At 31.8% G+C, this 16,781-nt stretch overlaps 2 protein-coding genes across 2 annotated transcripts; both read right to left on the bottom strand.

The window, feature by feature from the left end:
- Nucleotides 1-1,889: 1,889 nt before the first annotated feature.
- LOC122579460 (probable receptor-like protein kinase At1g11050) lies at nucleotides 1,890-3,961 on the bottom strand. Its single transcript, XM_043751644.1, has one exon. It carries the CDS (start codon nucleotides 3,924-3,926, stop codon nucleotides 2,052-2,054), a length of 1,875 nt encoding a protein of 624 aa, XP_043607579.1. The 5' UTR covers nucleotides 3,927-3,961; the 3' UTR covers nucleotides 1,890-2,051.
- Nucleotides 3,962-10,113: 6,152 nt separating this feature from the next.
- On the bottom strand, nucleotides 10,114-12,130 carry LOC122610571 (probable receptor-like protein kinase At1g11050). The gene has a single exon (XM_043783550.1). It carries the CDS (start codon nucleotides 12,128-12,130, stop codon nucleotides 10,232-10,234), a length of 1,899 nt encoding a protein of 632 aa, XP_043639485.1. The 3' UTR covers nucleotides 10,114-10,231.
- Between the last annotated feature and the right edge of the window lie 4,651 nt (nucleotides 12,131-16,781).

Genomic DNA, 16,781 nt, shown 5'->3' on the forward strand with positions numbered 1-16,781 from the left:
TAAACGTGTCCGCGTTCAAGTTATAAACAAGAATGGACGGACACCTCAAAAATTATCGACATGTGAAATATGAAATAACCCCAAAATATTACATGAAAGTTGTTTCTTCTGTACAACAATTCTGAACTTCGCACATTATATGCGTATCTTATTTGCTACAAACATATAACATGTTGCATATATCTTTATTATATAATAAAAAGTTATATTATAATATAATACCACTATCTATCTATAATCTATAATACCTTATAAAGTAAACTGGATTCCTCCCTTAACTTAATTAAGAACCTGATAAGACAAAAATGCCCTTAAATAATCTTCCTTGTTAAGCACCCTCTCAAACCATTTTCGTCTCTAGCAAAGTAAAACCCTATCAACGCCACCACCAGATTGTCTTCTCCACCACCGCCGCATTGTGCGGGTACCATGCTCGTCCTTTATAAAACAAACTACCTTCCTACTTTAAGAAATTAAGCACTTTTTTTTAATATTACCAAATATTTCTTATCAAATTTATATAAAATGGTTAATTTTTGCACCTTATTTTTTTTCCATCTAATCCTTGACTTATATTTAAAATGATAAACATGGTCATATGTCTCATCGCCGGATTTCATGAAAATAACCTAAACAGTTTGTATTACCGTTACGACATCTCACGCGTTATAAATTGTTGTCGCTGCAACGCGCGAACACCTTTTTTGTATATTTACATTCACTTTAAGAACTTTAAATTTTAAGTCAATAATTGATTTTAACAATTTATTTACTAAAGTTGATTTATATGATTAGCCCTTACCCATTATCTTTCCCTCATCCTCCGTAAAATATCACTGTCGTTGGCTCGTTGCTATACGTGGGTAGCTGCTACTAATATATATATATATATATATTGTCATGTGAAAAGAAGTTATAAATTAGCCCTTTAACTTTGATAAACATACATAATCCCCCTGAATTTTACATAATCCCCTTCTAAAAAACACATGTTTTATTAGGTACCGCATGCTTTAGCTAAGTTTTCCCCACATGTATATGTATGTAATGTTTTTACTTGTTTGTTCTATCTAAATTTAAACTTGATTCATTTTACTATGCGAGGTCTTTAGAGGTTTAACTTTTAAGCGAATTCTATGTTTAAGAACTTACTGAATACAAGCCTATAGAATTCACTTCTAATTTTAAATTAACACCTTTTGGTTATTTTCATATTTTTCAGGTTTACGTCATTTAAGTTTATGCTTGTTATATACGCTGATAAAATTATATAATATTATAGATTATATAATATAATATAATAAATTAAAAGGCATAAACAGTAAATATTGTTTTGGAATAATTATATGAACTCCTAAAGAGATGAAGATGAAGTTTATAATTTGCAAAAGTCGAATAATTCATATTGAATACTTCGACCTAGCCTTCTTTGTGTTTATTTTGATTAGATTTATGGATGAAAATTTTGATAGATGTTAAAATAATATTTGATGATCTATGTAGAAAATGACTTACAAACATCCACGAAAAAATTTTTGATGACGTGATATAAATAAAATAGTTATGAGAAATATAAAATTGGGCATTGGTTTTATCATAAGAGAAATTTTTATACAACGACCAAAGTACTTTTTTCGGTGAAACAAACTATTTACATTTTTATCTACACTTTAAACAACCTTTAACGAATATAAAACGTTTTTAAAACCGTTAATTGAGTTATTGATTACGAGTTTTAAAAAGATGTCTTAGTTACCTGTATAATGTTAAGACTTTATAAAATTAATAATTAAGAAAATTAGATATGCATATTATCATTTTGAGGTCTTAAAACTTTAAGAGTTTTAGTTTTTTTTTTATTGCCGATATGATTAAAACGAGCATGCACGTTAGCACGTACCTATCTATTTCAGGCACAACTTTACAAAGACCCGTCATTTGTTTTCTTTAAAGAGTACAAAACTATACAATCAATCAAATGACTAATGAATACTTTATACAATAACAATATGACATCTGAAATATGCTATCTAATGGTTCTTGGCTCAAATTCAAGTGTTGAGGCTTGAACTGGCCCTGGATGCTTCACTACTCGACAACAATAAGTTGTTGCTATGATGGAAACTCGACCTAGCAGACTCACCGAGAGGTGGTGGTCGGTCCACCAAACGTGGGATATCGATGTCACCTTCCAACATCTTGAGAGCTTGTGAAATCGTAGGTCGAAGTGCAACCATTGTATGAGCACAAAGTAACCCAACTCTTATAAATCTACCCATCACACTCTTAGGTAATGATTTGTCTCTCATTGAACTCTCAAAAACCTCATCAATTCGACCCAATTTCTCCATCTCCCATGCCCAATCCGCAATCAAAACTATCCTTCCTTTCACCTCTTCAAGTACCTTTCTCCCACTCATGATCTCGAGAACGATGATCCCAAAGCTATAAACATCACTCTTTTCAGTCAACTGCCCATATAGGGCATACTCTGGGGCTACATATCCGTATGTCCCTGCCACTCTCGTAGTCATGTGGGACAACCCCTCTCCACTTTGTTTAGCTAATCCAAAATCCGCAACCAGGGCTCTCATGTTCGAGTCCAAAAGAATATTTGTTGCCTTTATATCGCGATGAAATATCGCGGGCTTAATTCCATTGTGCAAATAAGATAGCCCATTAGCCACATCAAGAATAATTGATTTTCTTTGGGTCCAACTTAACCTTTTCATGTTTGAAGACTTTTCATTGAATAGATGATCATATAAACTACCATTTGGCATAAAATCATAAACAAGGTACCTTTCATTTCCATTAATCGAATCACTTGTTGCACAAAACCCTCTTAAAGGCAAAAGATTTCTATGCCTTATCTTACTAATAATCTCGGCCTCATTAACAAAATCATCATCTACTGCTTCTGTATCAAAAGTCATCATCTTTTTAACAGCTACAACTGTTCCATCCACAAGCTTTCCTTTATAAACAACCCCAAATCCACCTTGACCGATTAAATTTTGTTGCGAAAATCCATTTGTAGCAACATCAAGCTCATCTATACTAAACCATTTGGCACCCGAGTTAGGCAAAACTCGAGCTCTTACATTTCTTACATTCTCTCTATGCAATTGACTTTCTTTCCTATTGTTATTCCATCTCTTATAACCCAAAATCACACCAAGCACAAAGAAAATCCCCACTAAAGCACCTGAAATCGCGAAAATGACATTTTTCTTTGAATTTTTATTAGATTTTGGTTTAGTCTTGGACAAAGTTACACCAAGTATGCAATCAGCCGTTCCAGGGTCTTCAGGGCCAAATTTATTGATAATTCCAGCAGCATATAGACAAATAAAACTAAAACATTTAGTCGAGTTTTTGGTCAAAGATCCTAGCCGAGAATTTAAAGCCAATCCAGCTTCAAAACAATTTCTACATGGGATAGCTTGGGCCAGATTTCCATCACAAGAAGAATCAAGCCCAGTGGATGGCCCAACTTTATCAATCCAATCTGAGACATTAACTATCCCTAAGCAATCTAATGGGCTGTTTACAAAGTAAGCAGTAGAATTGAAGCAACTTGAGAAGGAAATTTGTTTGACTTTAGATATTGAAGAGAGGTGAGACTGGAAATCTGAGACACATGAATTTGAGGTTTGGAGGTTTGGAAAATAAAATTGTTTGGATTTTTTAAGATGGTAAGAAAGCCCGATGGCGAATAGGTTACGGAGAGAAATGCAACAGCTGTCTGTTGCAGTGGTGGCCGTCGTGCAGTCTGACGCGTCCCATGGGTAAGCGTCGACATAGTTATAATCTATGGGACATGAAGAATTTGATGCATGAGATAAAGAGGAAAAAATGAGCAAGAAATGGATGAGAAACAAGAAAACATGTTTGCCCATATAGTTGGTGGTGTGTTGAAGCATGTGTGACAAGTTGATTTGTAGACATATATGTCAAGATTCTCTACAAATATAAACTAGATATATGTGTAGATTATTCATGTGGTTGAAGGTGCAACTTATGTGCATATATAAGTTATATATAATGAACAAGGGAAATGATATATAGCTTTCGAAAATTTTAACTATGATATGTGGCACACGTGGTTTGAACGTTATTTTGTTGTTGTTTTTATTCTAGAGTTTCTAATTTAGTTTATTAAATCAGATAGATTAGGTCAATAACCTGGAGCCTTTACCGAATTTAAATTTACGGTTGAGGACGAAAGCGGATTATTAAAAGGCTTATTAATAAAAGGTATTTTTTGCCAATGAAGTTAGCTCAATTGACAGATGCATCCCTGGTTTTTCCTACAGGTCTTGGGTTCAACTCTTAGGAGTGACAAATCTGTGGGTTTTTCCCCTGAATCACCTGTAACGGCTTATGGTCTACATCTCGTAGTCTAGAGTACGTGCAGGGCTTCACCATTATATGGTGAGGTGTTCCCTGATGTCGAATCCTGACTAACTGTTCAAAAAAATAAAAGGTATTTTTTATATAAAAAAAAACAGCAACGGATAAATGGTTAACACCTCTTACGCGGTTACGTCCATGCCTCTTCGACTCCTGACAACGCCCTATAGGATTTACTCCTCATGTATTAGATGAATATACCGTTATTAAGTCCCGCTAAGCACATTTGTAAATTGTATATGACAGGATTCAAACCTTAATCAACTCCAAGAGGAAACTACATTGTAAAAAACCCGTAAACACTTAAATAACACCCCAAATCCCCAATGACTATTAATAAAAGGACCACCGGCCGGAAGAACACGTTAGAATTTTTGGCTTTTGTTCAGCTATGACCTAAGCTATGACCTAAGTAAAAGTATTAGTATTAGGTACTTACAGTGATAAATTGTTTTTAACAGTTATAGTTTTGTTATGTGATATAGTATAACTACACTTCATTTTGGATCTTTTGATGAACTCGTTTCCATTATACATAAATCTGTTGAAGACTTATGACTTTATGCGTTTCAAAGAAACATGCATGATGTTATCATATTATTGAAATGCATATTATTTTGAACCTATTGAACCTCTTCATGCCACATTAATAGAAAATAAATGTTTGGAGGTATCGAGTTCAAGATACGGGAACGACATTTAAAATTTTTTACAAATAAAGCCCTCCAGTAAAGCAAGTTTGAGTCATGCAGTGGGGGCAAGGTTTTATCCCAAATAAATGTCGTGCCTTCGGGCGGTTTAGTTGGAAGTTTCTCTTACTAGGTATTGAGGGTGAGGGGGTTCTCTAGCGCGGACCCGGTTAAGACAACATAAGCTAGATCCCTTGTTGCGAGCAAATGATCTACACCTTTGGGGGAAAAAAACATAAAATAAATGTTCATTTTGGTTCAAAAACATATAAACCTTTTATCTTTATATATGCCTAGGTTTTAGGTAAAATAAAACAACTATTAAAGTAAAACAAATAAAACAATATGTTTTTCTTCTATGATAATTACTGTGCATCATGAAAATCATCGTACATCAATTGCTTTGTGAATCTTCGTGCATCAATTTAACCATGATCTAAGGGTCAAGATCTTGTCTTATTTGTTTTACTTTAATACTTGTTTTACAATACTCAACCCCTATATGCCTATTATAGATGTATTAATTAAGATTGGATATGCTCTTAATACTTAAAGATGCAATTGACTTCAGTTATCACCAATTTTGATTCGATATTGTATTATGTACTAGCTGCTGTGTATCAAATGGCATGTTATCATAGTTGGTTCCATATCAAATATTTACATCCCATTTTCTTATGTCGGGTACATCAATCTTGAAAAATATAGAAAAGATCACATAAGAAGAGATTAGAATTTGATGCACAGTGATAGATATCAAGAATTTCACGAGGACCATCTTTTTTTCTCTATGTGTTCATCAATTTGATATCATCAAACATAATTACATAAAAATAATAGTTTGACATACGATTTGACTCGTGAGTCGTACATATTCGTGGATATATAGATTCCATCTTCTACAAATATATATTATCTTCAAAATTTGATACGTAAAGAAAAAGTTCATATTTTCGCATACGATCGCGGTTGGGCCGTGAGTAATCACATTAAATGGTCGTTGGTGGTTAGTAGGTGTGTCGCAGGTGGTTACTGTGTCGGGGTGGATAAGTGGGTCATTATAAGAATATATAAGATGAAAGCCAAAAATTTTAAATCCCCCATTAATCCATCTATAAATATGAAAAGTGTAATTCGAACCTAAATTTTTAAGTTCAAAAAATCTAATCTATATACCTAAAAATCAAGTTAAGATGATGACTTGGAATCAATAAACAAGAATGCATGAGAAAGAAAATTAATGAAATTCAAGTATCAAAATTTCAAAATATAGGTTGATTTTTAAGTAAGGAAAATATTAACATCATGGTGGTACACTCATATCAATTTTCACACATGTAAAAAAACCTCTTGAATTGTAAGTTTGTGAAGGAAACACCATAATCTAATTAGATAATCTTTGATATATATTAAAACAAAACTCTTAATTCAAATTTAGAAAGTATGAGCAATTGATTACATTTTACTTTTTATTTTTCACCATTAGATTTTCTTAATGACATCATCATTGACTCAAAAATTGGTCAAGAACATTTTTAGTCTTCATACTTTACTTATTACAAACTTCTATTTATTTTAGTTAAGTAAATGTCCTAATTCAATACCACTCAATAACTTTATTAACCAAATCTTTATAATAACGGTACTCCTTATACTTTGATGCTATAACTTATAAAAGAATATAAATAGATATTATATTTTCGTACATACAAAGTTTAATATATTGTATATTTCTATTTCTAATGGCGTTAATTGATAAACTGAATAACTGACATAATTTCAATTTAAAATTGGGTTGATAAATTTAATATGATATTTTTTGATAAATTTACTATATACTTATTTATTTGTTGATAACCTATAACGGCCTTCTGTTTTTTTTTAATCAAAAAGTAGTGTTTTCCCGTGTTTTTAGGCCATAAACTAGAGACTTAGGTTAAAGGTAAGCCTTACTAATTACCTTATGGTAAAGAATTTTAGTTGTATGATTTAATTATTTTTTTTTACCTTTTTAGTGTTCAATTATAACAAAACATAAAAAAAATACTATATTGTTACGAGGAATTTCAATTATATTTTATTTTCATTAATAACGTTTTATTTCAACGACACTACAAATTTTTTCAAAAAACTTGATACTACATGGTTTTTTGATGTGATTGTTTAAATACATGAGTTAAAACGAGCATGGTACCCGCGCAATGCAGCGGTGGTGGGGAAGACAATCTGGTGGTGGCGTTGATAGGGTTTTACTTTGCTAGAGACGAAAATGGTTGAAGGACATAGTTGGTATATCACGTGAGATGGTGCTTAGCAAAGAAGATTATTTAAGGGCATTTTTGTCTTATCAGGTTCTTAATTAAGTTAAAGGAGGAATCCAGTTTGCTTTATAAGGTATTATAGATAACACATTCGGTATACATGATAAGAGTACAAGTATAGTTACAACTTAATGTTAATAATAATATTTCTTTGATATTTCATGCATATAATTTAGTTTTATGGTTGAAAACATGATTGTTAACAATTTCACTTGATAATGAATATGATATTATAACTGTTATTCAAAAGTATGTAAATATCCATTAATAGTTTTCAAATATTAAAAGTTTTTAATGCAAAAAAAATATATAGTTATAAGCTAGTATTAATATCATATAAATTATCTTTTTTAAGTATATGAATTAGGTTAGATTACTCATTTTCAATTTAGAAACATTTTTTTTAACAGTTAGTCGATATTCGACATCAGAGAACACCTCATCATATAATGGTGAAGCCATGCACTTACTCTAGATCGATTACGAGATATAGAACATAAGCCGTTATAGGTGATCAGAGAAAAAACCCATATACTTATCACTTCTAAAGGTCGAACCCAAAACCTATAGAAAAAACTATAAATACATCTGTTGAACTAGCTTATATATTTGCGATTCAAAAACTTCTACTAACGTCCTGTAATTTTTCTCACTTATAATTATTAGCTAAAAATTAACTAATCATTGGTATCGAATCTTTTTAATGCGTCTTGTTGGTATTGTTTTTAGTGTCTTGTTGGTATTGTTATTAGTGTGAGTAGGGTCATTGGACCCCTCGATGCTAGCTTGTCTCCGAGCATTATATTACTTGTTACACTTTGTGGTATGAGGCAACTTGAGGGTAGGAAGTCTTTCGATATGTGACGCCAATTAAGCAAAGAGACATTATTTAAAAAAATGTGGTATGAAGCAATTTGACACCATGTGGGCATCTCTTACCATATGTCAAACCCTAATGATTAGTGTTTTTTTTTTTATATTTAGTATTTTACTTAATTATTTAAAAAATATACATAAAACAAATTTAACTTAATTTCAATTACATAAAACCAATGAGATACTGTACACTATCATTTTTTGACAATACACTACCAAACATGCTTTATATTATTGTACTGTACAACACCTTCATACATGTTTGGTGGTGTACGGTTAAAAACTGGTGGTGTACAGATCACTACCTTTTTTAAAAACTACATGAAAGTTGAAATATATAAAATTTTAAAACTACATAAAAATTAAAATACTTAAAGATATCATATATATAAATACAAATCTTTGAGTAAATAATAAAAAAAACAATAAAATATATTACAAAATAAAAAAAAGATAAAAGAAAAACTCAAAGGGCTATATACAAAAAGTTATAGGGGTTAAAGGTGAAAAAGATTAAACTTCAAAGGACCACATACAAAAAATTTGTTGTCTTCTTCATTCCAATTTACATATTTGTAATATACATATACTTGCAGAAATAAAAACAAGAGGAAAACTCACTCTTGACCCCACATCTCTTCTCTCTCACCTTTGAATTTCGAAAGGCATAAAAAACAAGTATAAGTTTTGGGCGTCCGTTTTTGGCCGTAGACCACAATTTGACTGGCCGGAACACCCCTCGGGGCCATGTACATGACGTGCCAAACGCGTTTCAGTGCCAAATCTGCCCTCCAACCGTCTCATATCGTTTAGTCTTACCAACTTACCATTTTACAAAAGCTATACCCCTACAATAAATAAATAAAACTATTTATGCTTATATTTTTACACTTTGAAAATATGAAGAAGTTTATTAGTTTGCTATTATTACTTGGTTTTAATAATTGTGTGATAATTATTTTATACATATTTCCAGGTATGATTAAATTGATATAAATAAATCATTATTACATGCATAGAAGACTTACACATTGAAAATAACTATCTTATATATTTACAGATTAGTATCCGATGTATAACTTTTGATACATATATAATAGAAAAAAATGAATATGTAAGGTTGTCTGACACGTAAGGTTAGTTGTTAATTTTTCACATACTAATTTTTTATTATTTTTTGTTTAGTGAATAGATGTGTAGGTCCTTATGAATTTTTTGAATTAAAAAAATTAATATGTGAATGTTATACACCTAAACTTAGATACCTAACAATTAACCTTATATAACATTCCTATAATATATTAAACATAACCTCATAGGCTATGTTTATCATTTCCCTATTTTTATAAGATATAAACATAACCTCATAGGCTATGTTTATCATTTAAAAATAGATATGAGCAAGTTAAATGATATGTTTGTTTGTAGTCTATAGATTCTATAATCTTGATACATATACTATTAACAATCGTGATTCTTGATGCATTATATATGAACATTAATAAGTTATAAAACAAAAATTAACTAACTTAACAAAAGATGTAGGTAGTTTTTTACTAAACAAAACGTACGTATACATGATTGATATTTTATCATTGAAACCCAAAACTTCAAAAAGAACATCCATATTTTTCCAGTATTAGAAATCGAGTATAAAAATGATATTCAACAACAACAATATCAAGTGTACTCATTCTCGAAATTTAGGGAATATATGAGAGGTGTAATGTAACAGTCGTCTTACCTATCAAAATAATCTATCCAATTATCAAACACTGCTTATAGAAAGACCTTGGAGGAAAAAGTAAAAATAATAGCAAATGACTATCTCAATAGAAATAAACATGATCAATTAACTAACAGATTGATAAATGATAATTGGATCTATACAATATAAACGAAATATATATACTAGCACTAGTTCTTGGCTCAAATTCGAGTCTTGAGGCTTGAAGTGGCCATGGATGCTTCACTACTCGACCACAAGTTGTTGCTATGATAGAAACTCGATCTAGCAGACTCACCGAGAGGTGGTGGTCGGTCCACCAAACGTGGGATATCGATGTCACCTTCCAACATCATGAGAGCTTGTGAAATCGTAGGTCGAAGTGCTACCATTGTATGAGCACAAAGTAATCCAACTCTAATAAATCTACTCATCACACTCTTAGGCAATGAATCTCCTTTCATTGAACTCTCAAAAACCTCATCAATTCGACCCGATTTAACCATCTCCCATGCCCAATCGGCAATCAAAACCATCCCTTGTTTCATCTCTTCAAGCACCTTTCTCCCACTCATGATCTCAAGAACTATGATCCCGAAGCTATAAACATCACTCTTATCTGTCAATTGCCCATATAAGGCGTACTCTGGGGCTACATAGCCATGGGTTCCTGCAACTCTTGTAGTCATATGAGATTGTCCATCTCCACTTTGCTTAGCTAACCCAAAATCCGCCACTAGGGCTTTCATATTTGTGTCCAAAAGGATATTTGTTGCCTTTATATCGCGATGAAATATTGCGGGCTTAATCCCATTATGCAAATAAGATAGCCCATTAGCCACATCAAGAATTATAGATTTTCTTTGAGGCCAACTTAAACTTGTACTTGATGTCTTTTCGCTAAATATATGATCATGTAAACTACCATTCGGCATAAAGTCATAAACAAGGTACCTTTCATTACCATGTATCGAATCACTTGTCACACAAAACCCTCTAAGAGGAAGAAGATTCCGATGCCTTATCTTACTTATAATCTTCGCCTCGTTAACAAAATCATTATCCGCTTCTATATCAAAACTACTCATCTTTTTAACAGCCACAACTGTCCCATCCAAAAGAGTCCCTTTGTAAACAACCCCAAATCCACCTTGACCAATAAAATTTTGTCGCGAAAAACCATTTGTAGCTTCACCAAGCTCCTCTATACTAAACCATTTGGCACCCGAGTTAGGCAAAACTCTAGCTTTGACATTACTAACGTAATCTTTATGTAATTGATCATCAATTCCTTTCCTCTTTCTACTAAATCTTATATAAACAATACTTACACCAAGAACAAGAATAACTCCTATCAAAGCTCCTAAAATCGCGAAAATCATGTTTTTTTTCTTACTGGATCTAGCTTTGGGCTTGGATAAAGCTACACCTAGTATACAATCCGCAGTTCGTGTATCTTCTGGCCCAAATTTATTAATAATTCCAGCAGCATATAATGCGGTAAAAGTAAAACATTTAGTTGAGTTTTGGCTTAAAGAAACTAACCGAGAAGTAATAGCCAAACCGGCATCTAGGCAAGATCTACACGTAATAAACCCGGCTAGATTTCCATCACAAGATGACTCTAGATCCTTGGTTGAACCAGCCTTGTCAACCCATTCCGAAACGGTGTGGATCCCAGCACAACTTGACTCATTCGACACGAACTCATGACTATATGCAAGGCAACTTGAGAAGGTTTGTTTTATAGAGATTGAAGAAAGGTTGGCTTGGAAATGTGAAACACAAGAAATGGATGTGTCCATGTTTGTGAAGTAGAATTGTTTGGACTTTTTGAGATGGTTAGAAAGGCCAATACCGAAAATGCTTCGGAGAGCCGAGCAGCAGTTTTCGGTTGCGTTGGTGGTGGTGGTGCAAGAGGATGTGTCCCATGGGAAGGTAGTGACATAATTGAAATCTATGGGACAAGAAGAATTTGATGCATTTGATAGAGATATAGAAGAAGAAGAAGAAGAAGAAGAAGAAGAAGAAGAAGAAGAAGAAGAAGAAGAAGAAGATATGAGAAGACAAATGAGAATCAAGAAAAGTTGCTTGAGGCCCATGTTTGATACTGACTTTAATTGCTAAAAATATGTGGATTGGTGTTTTTAGAGGTTATTGAACTTTTGTAAGCATTATCTTATGAGTCATATCATGGATAGTTTAAGGCTACTTGATAGATGACAAATGTGAAAAACAAATTTTGTGATCTAAAGTCCTAGACTACTTTTAACTTTTTATTACTCGATATTTATATTTATTTATTTATGGGGGTGTATTAGTTTTTGGGATAAACACATAAAATATAAATGAAGTTAGTTCGAATTTTTATTTTGGTACTGTAAATATTTTCTATAAATTCATTTTTATTTTTTACATTTATCCCTTAGTTTTTATTTTTATACGGAGTATCTTTATGTCAATATATATATGAGCTAGATCTAGTGTAGTTTCATTGGTCGATGATAAAAAAACTAAATTAAATTATAAAATAACTTATTATGGATTATGATAATGGTATTGGTGAGCGGTAAGTTGTCACATGTAGAGTACACTTTTTAATTCTAATGTTGTCTTGATTTGAATATTAAGTTAGGTAGCCTTTTTATAACCGTGTTAGTCATAGTCAAAGTTAGCAACTTGCAACACAAAAGGGAATAAAGTCAAATTTAGCAACGATACCGTACAATAAAGTGAAATTAGATACCGAGAATTTTCTTTGTTACCTCTTTTTTACCAAATCGGACATTTATATCATTATATTTGTGTTTGGTATGAGGAAATAAAGGGAAAAAATAGCAATAATTATATTTCGCTTGTTTGATACAACTTGGAAGAAATAGACATTTATTTCGCTGGTTTGATACAGCATGGAAGAAATAGAAATTTATTTCGCTTTTTGATACAACTTGGAAGATAAAGATAAAAGAGATTAATTAGTTGCTCAAAGAACATATAATCTATCATTATCTGTCCAAAAAAAGTTAAATCTATATCTAAAGTTACGTTATTGATTACTGAACAGTGTATTTATTATTTGTTAATTTCAAACTATGGAATATATATAACCACGCCGTGTAGATACAAACATGTTTTGATATAAATTAATTTTGTCAAAAATATTTTATGATTGACATTAAGATCATAAACCATACGGTATCTAAATTAATCGTATCATTCAAATAGGTAATTTTTAACGGCAATATATTAAAAAAACCAAAGGATATCATTCAAATAGGTAGCTATATGGGATGGATATGCCTAAAAGGTAAATCCATGTTAGAAAAAGGAAAAGAAAAGATATTATGGAATACCCTTTAGAGGGGCATAGGTAACATAATGAACAATTTAAAGGGGTATAGGAACTTTGATTCATATAAAATCTGAAAAAAAATCTCTCTATTTAGGTAGAGAAACTATTTATATCTCAACTTCTCCATACATAGTCGAGATATTGGGACTAAAAATCTGTGGAAGACAATATTGGGTGTTTACTTATTTACGTATAGATAGAGATTTTGATTCCTTGTCTTGAAAAGTGGGAGTGCGGTATATAAATAAGTGTATTAAAAGGATCGACATACCGATATCACACAGTTTATACATACTTTACATGTATTATTTTTGTCATTTCAAACCTTTTTATTATCGTTTACAAAACTTTTGATACTTAACTCCAATAAAATGTGATTTATAGGTCATTATGATGGTTCAAGATGAAAAACAATTAAAGTGATGATAAAAAAGGTCAACAAGAAGTCAAAAGTCGAAAGAAGTGTGTTGACCATCAAAAGTCAACTGAGCCACGACACATGACCTCAACGCAAAAAAGCAAAATATCTTTTTTAGAAAAAATCTCATCATTATCGCTTATACGTGTATGAAAATTTATACGTATATATAGAGAGGTTTTTTTTCTAAACTAATATAGTAAGAAATTTTATTTACCAAATTAGTATACTTTTAAAAAATATTTCTCATTATGGGTTAAACACTTAAACCCACTAACAAAATAACTTATTAAATAAGATTGAACTTGCATCACTTTCTCCACATCCATTACCTTAATACTCAACTAAATGATGCTTTCTTCAAATGAATCGATTTGCTAAAAAGCCAGTTTCGCTTAAACAGGCTCGAACACGGAAAGGAAATCAAGATTAACCCAACAAAAGAAATCTTTCATTATATATCGTAATATATACAAATCTAAAGGCCTAAACGAATTTATAATAACGAAAATGGAATGCCGCAAAGTTAAAACTCAATTGGTATTGAAACTCAGTTGGCGCCACAAAGTTAAAATCAACTGGTGTTACTTATATAGTTATGTTTAGATAGTTAGCTAGCAATTGGCCGGAGTACCAGCTCTTTTAACAAAAGGTATATACTGTAATCGAGTTAGCTGAGATCTTGGGTAGTTGCAAACTCATATGATAACTATACGAGATTTCTAAGATATATGCATATGAATATTGGGCACTACTGGTTACACTTGGTAGGTATTTCACACATGTAGTGAAAACGTCAAAAAATTAAATTGAGTATGTATAATATATAGCCGTGGAAAATATTAGATACATATATATAGCCAATTAGCCATAACAATTAAAATATTCAAGTAAAAGAAACTAGATGGATTATCGCTGACTCGTTGTGCAAAGTATTATACATCTTGAAAGAATTATTCATATAGGTTTTCGTTGCTAACACTGGGCTTTATTAAAATTGATTTTAAAAAAAATGAAATGTATTAAAAACTCTAAATTTAATAAATTTATACTAATTTGATAAATATTTTTGAAACTATACTAATTTGGTAAATAAATTTTTCCATTATACTAGATTCGGAAAAAACTCAGTTAACCGTAAAAAAATAATAATCATCCAAAAACATATTTTAAAAAGTGACCAGAATGATAGAGAACAGGGGTGCTCAATACAGATCGTCCATATCAAGTCTCTTTATCTACACGATCATTCACTACTTTTTTTACAACCTTTTTAAAACCAATTTTAGACTCTACAAGTTCATACATATCTATATCTTTATTCCATTTTAAAGTTATTCGGGTGTACTATCTGGTTTCCATCCATATTTTCCATTATACCTCAGTGGTTGAGCAGCAGCTTTACATGCTGGAAGTCTCAAGTTTGAGATATAGGAAAGACATTTAAAATGAATTTCGTAAAAAATCATCCAGTGAAGCAGGTTTGAGTCCTGCAAAGGTGGTAGGGTTTTGCCCCAATTAAATGTTGTGCCTTCGGGCGGTTTAGTTGGGGGTTTCTCCTCCTACTAGGTATTGAGGGTGAGGGGGCTCTCTAGCGCGGATTTGATTAAGACAACGTAAGCTAGAACCCTGTTGCGAGCAAATGATCCACACCTTAAAACAAAAAAAAAAACTAGTTTCCATCCAAAAATAATATTTTGGATGTTCAAAAAATTAGTCCAACTAACTTGTTATAATCTTAGCTTTTGGTAACTTGTCGAAAGCTAATTTATTAATAAACAATTTTGCTGTTATAAAAAAAAAAGAGAAAATGTCACGAATGGTCCCTGTGGTTTGTCACATTGGCATTTTGCCCCCTGTGTTTTTTTTTGTTGCAACTGGTCCCTGTCTTTTTCGTTTTCATTGCCAGAAGCCCCTGACACTAACTTCGGTTAAATTTAGGCTGTTAACGAGGGTATAATCGTCCATTTACACAAAAACTCCTCCTTCTTTTTCTACCTTCGTTCTTTTTTACCTAGATGTCATATTTATATCTATATTTATATCTTATATCTATATGTTTATATAATTATATAAAAATTAATCTAAATGTATGAAAATCAAAACAAAAACACTAAAACCAAAACAAAACATAATAAAATACCAAAATTAGGACTCAAAAACAACTAGATATATCGTAGCCTAGCTTATACTCCGTGGTGAGATCATATATGTTGTGAGGATGGATAAGTCACCACTAATCTATTTTGTGAAGATAGAAGAGCAAGAATTAGTAGAAAAACACCACTACCAATAAGCGATTGTCATCCAAATCTTGAAAAACATCCAAACATTTCAAAGATATCTCACAACAAATCCAACATCAAAACATCGGTATTAATGATATTCATTTACATCATCGTCATCATCTTTAGAAGTCTCCCGATCTTGCACTCCGGCAAGTCGGTGACATCTCTCGCCATCCACCACCGCCAGTACTTAAAAAAGAAATCGAAGTCTTCTCACTTATATTATTACTATGGTGGCTGACAACGGTGGTGTTGGTTTTTTTTTTTGGCACCCAACGTCATCTAATTATTATGCATCCAGACTTTAAAAACTCCTTTTTCAACCTCAATTTCTCTTGTATTTGATGGCTGGGATTTTATTTGTCAATAGACGGCGAAAGAAAAAAAAGCTTTGTTTATTTCAACTTTATTTTTTCTTTGTGTGCATCTTTACAGCGTCGACAACAAAAGCTAAAAAGAAAAAAAAACTTCTTGGTTTTTTCATCTTCTTATTTATGGTGTCAACGGCAAAAAAGGTGAAAACAATAAAAGGTGGGCTTCCTATCTTTTATGTATTTTGAATGCATAAATATCAAGAAACATGAATCTGGATAGATAGTGATTGTGTGTTTGGTCGGATTTTGGTGGTGGTAGTGGTGGTTGGAGTAAAGTAGTGGTGGTTGGAGTAAGGAGGAGGAAAAAGAAGGTGCTTTATT

Source organism: Erigeron canadensis, chromosome 8 (genome assembly GCF_010389155.1).
Source record: "Erigeron canadensis isolate Cc75 chromosome 8, C_canadensis_v1, whole genome shotgun sequence".
In the NCBI taxonomy this organism is placed as follows: domain Eukaryota; kingdom Viridiplantae; phylum Streptophyta; class Magnoliopsida; order Asterales; family Asteraceae; genus Erigeron; species Erigeron canadensis.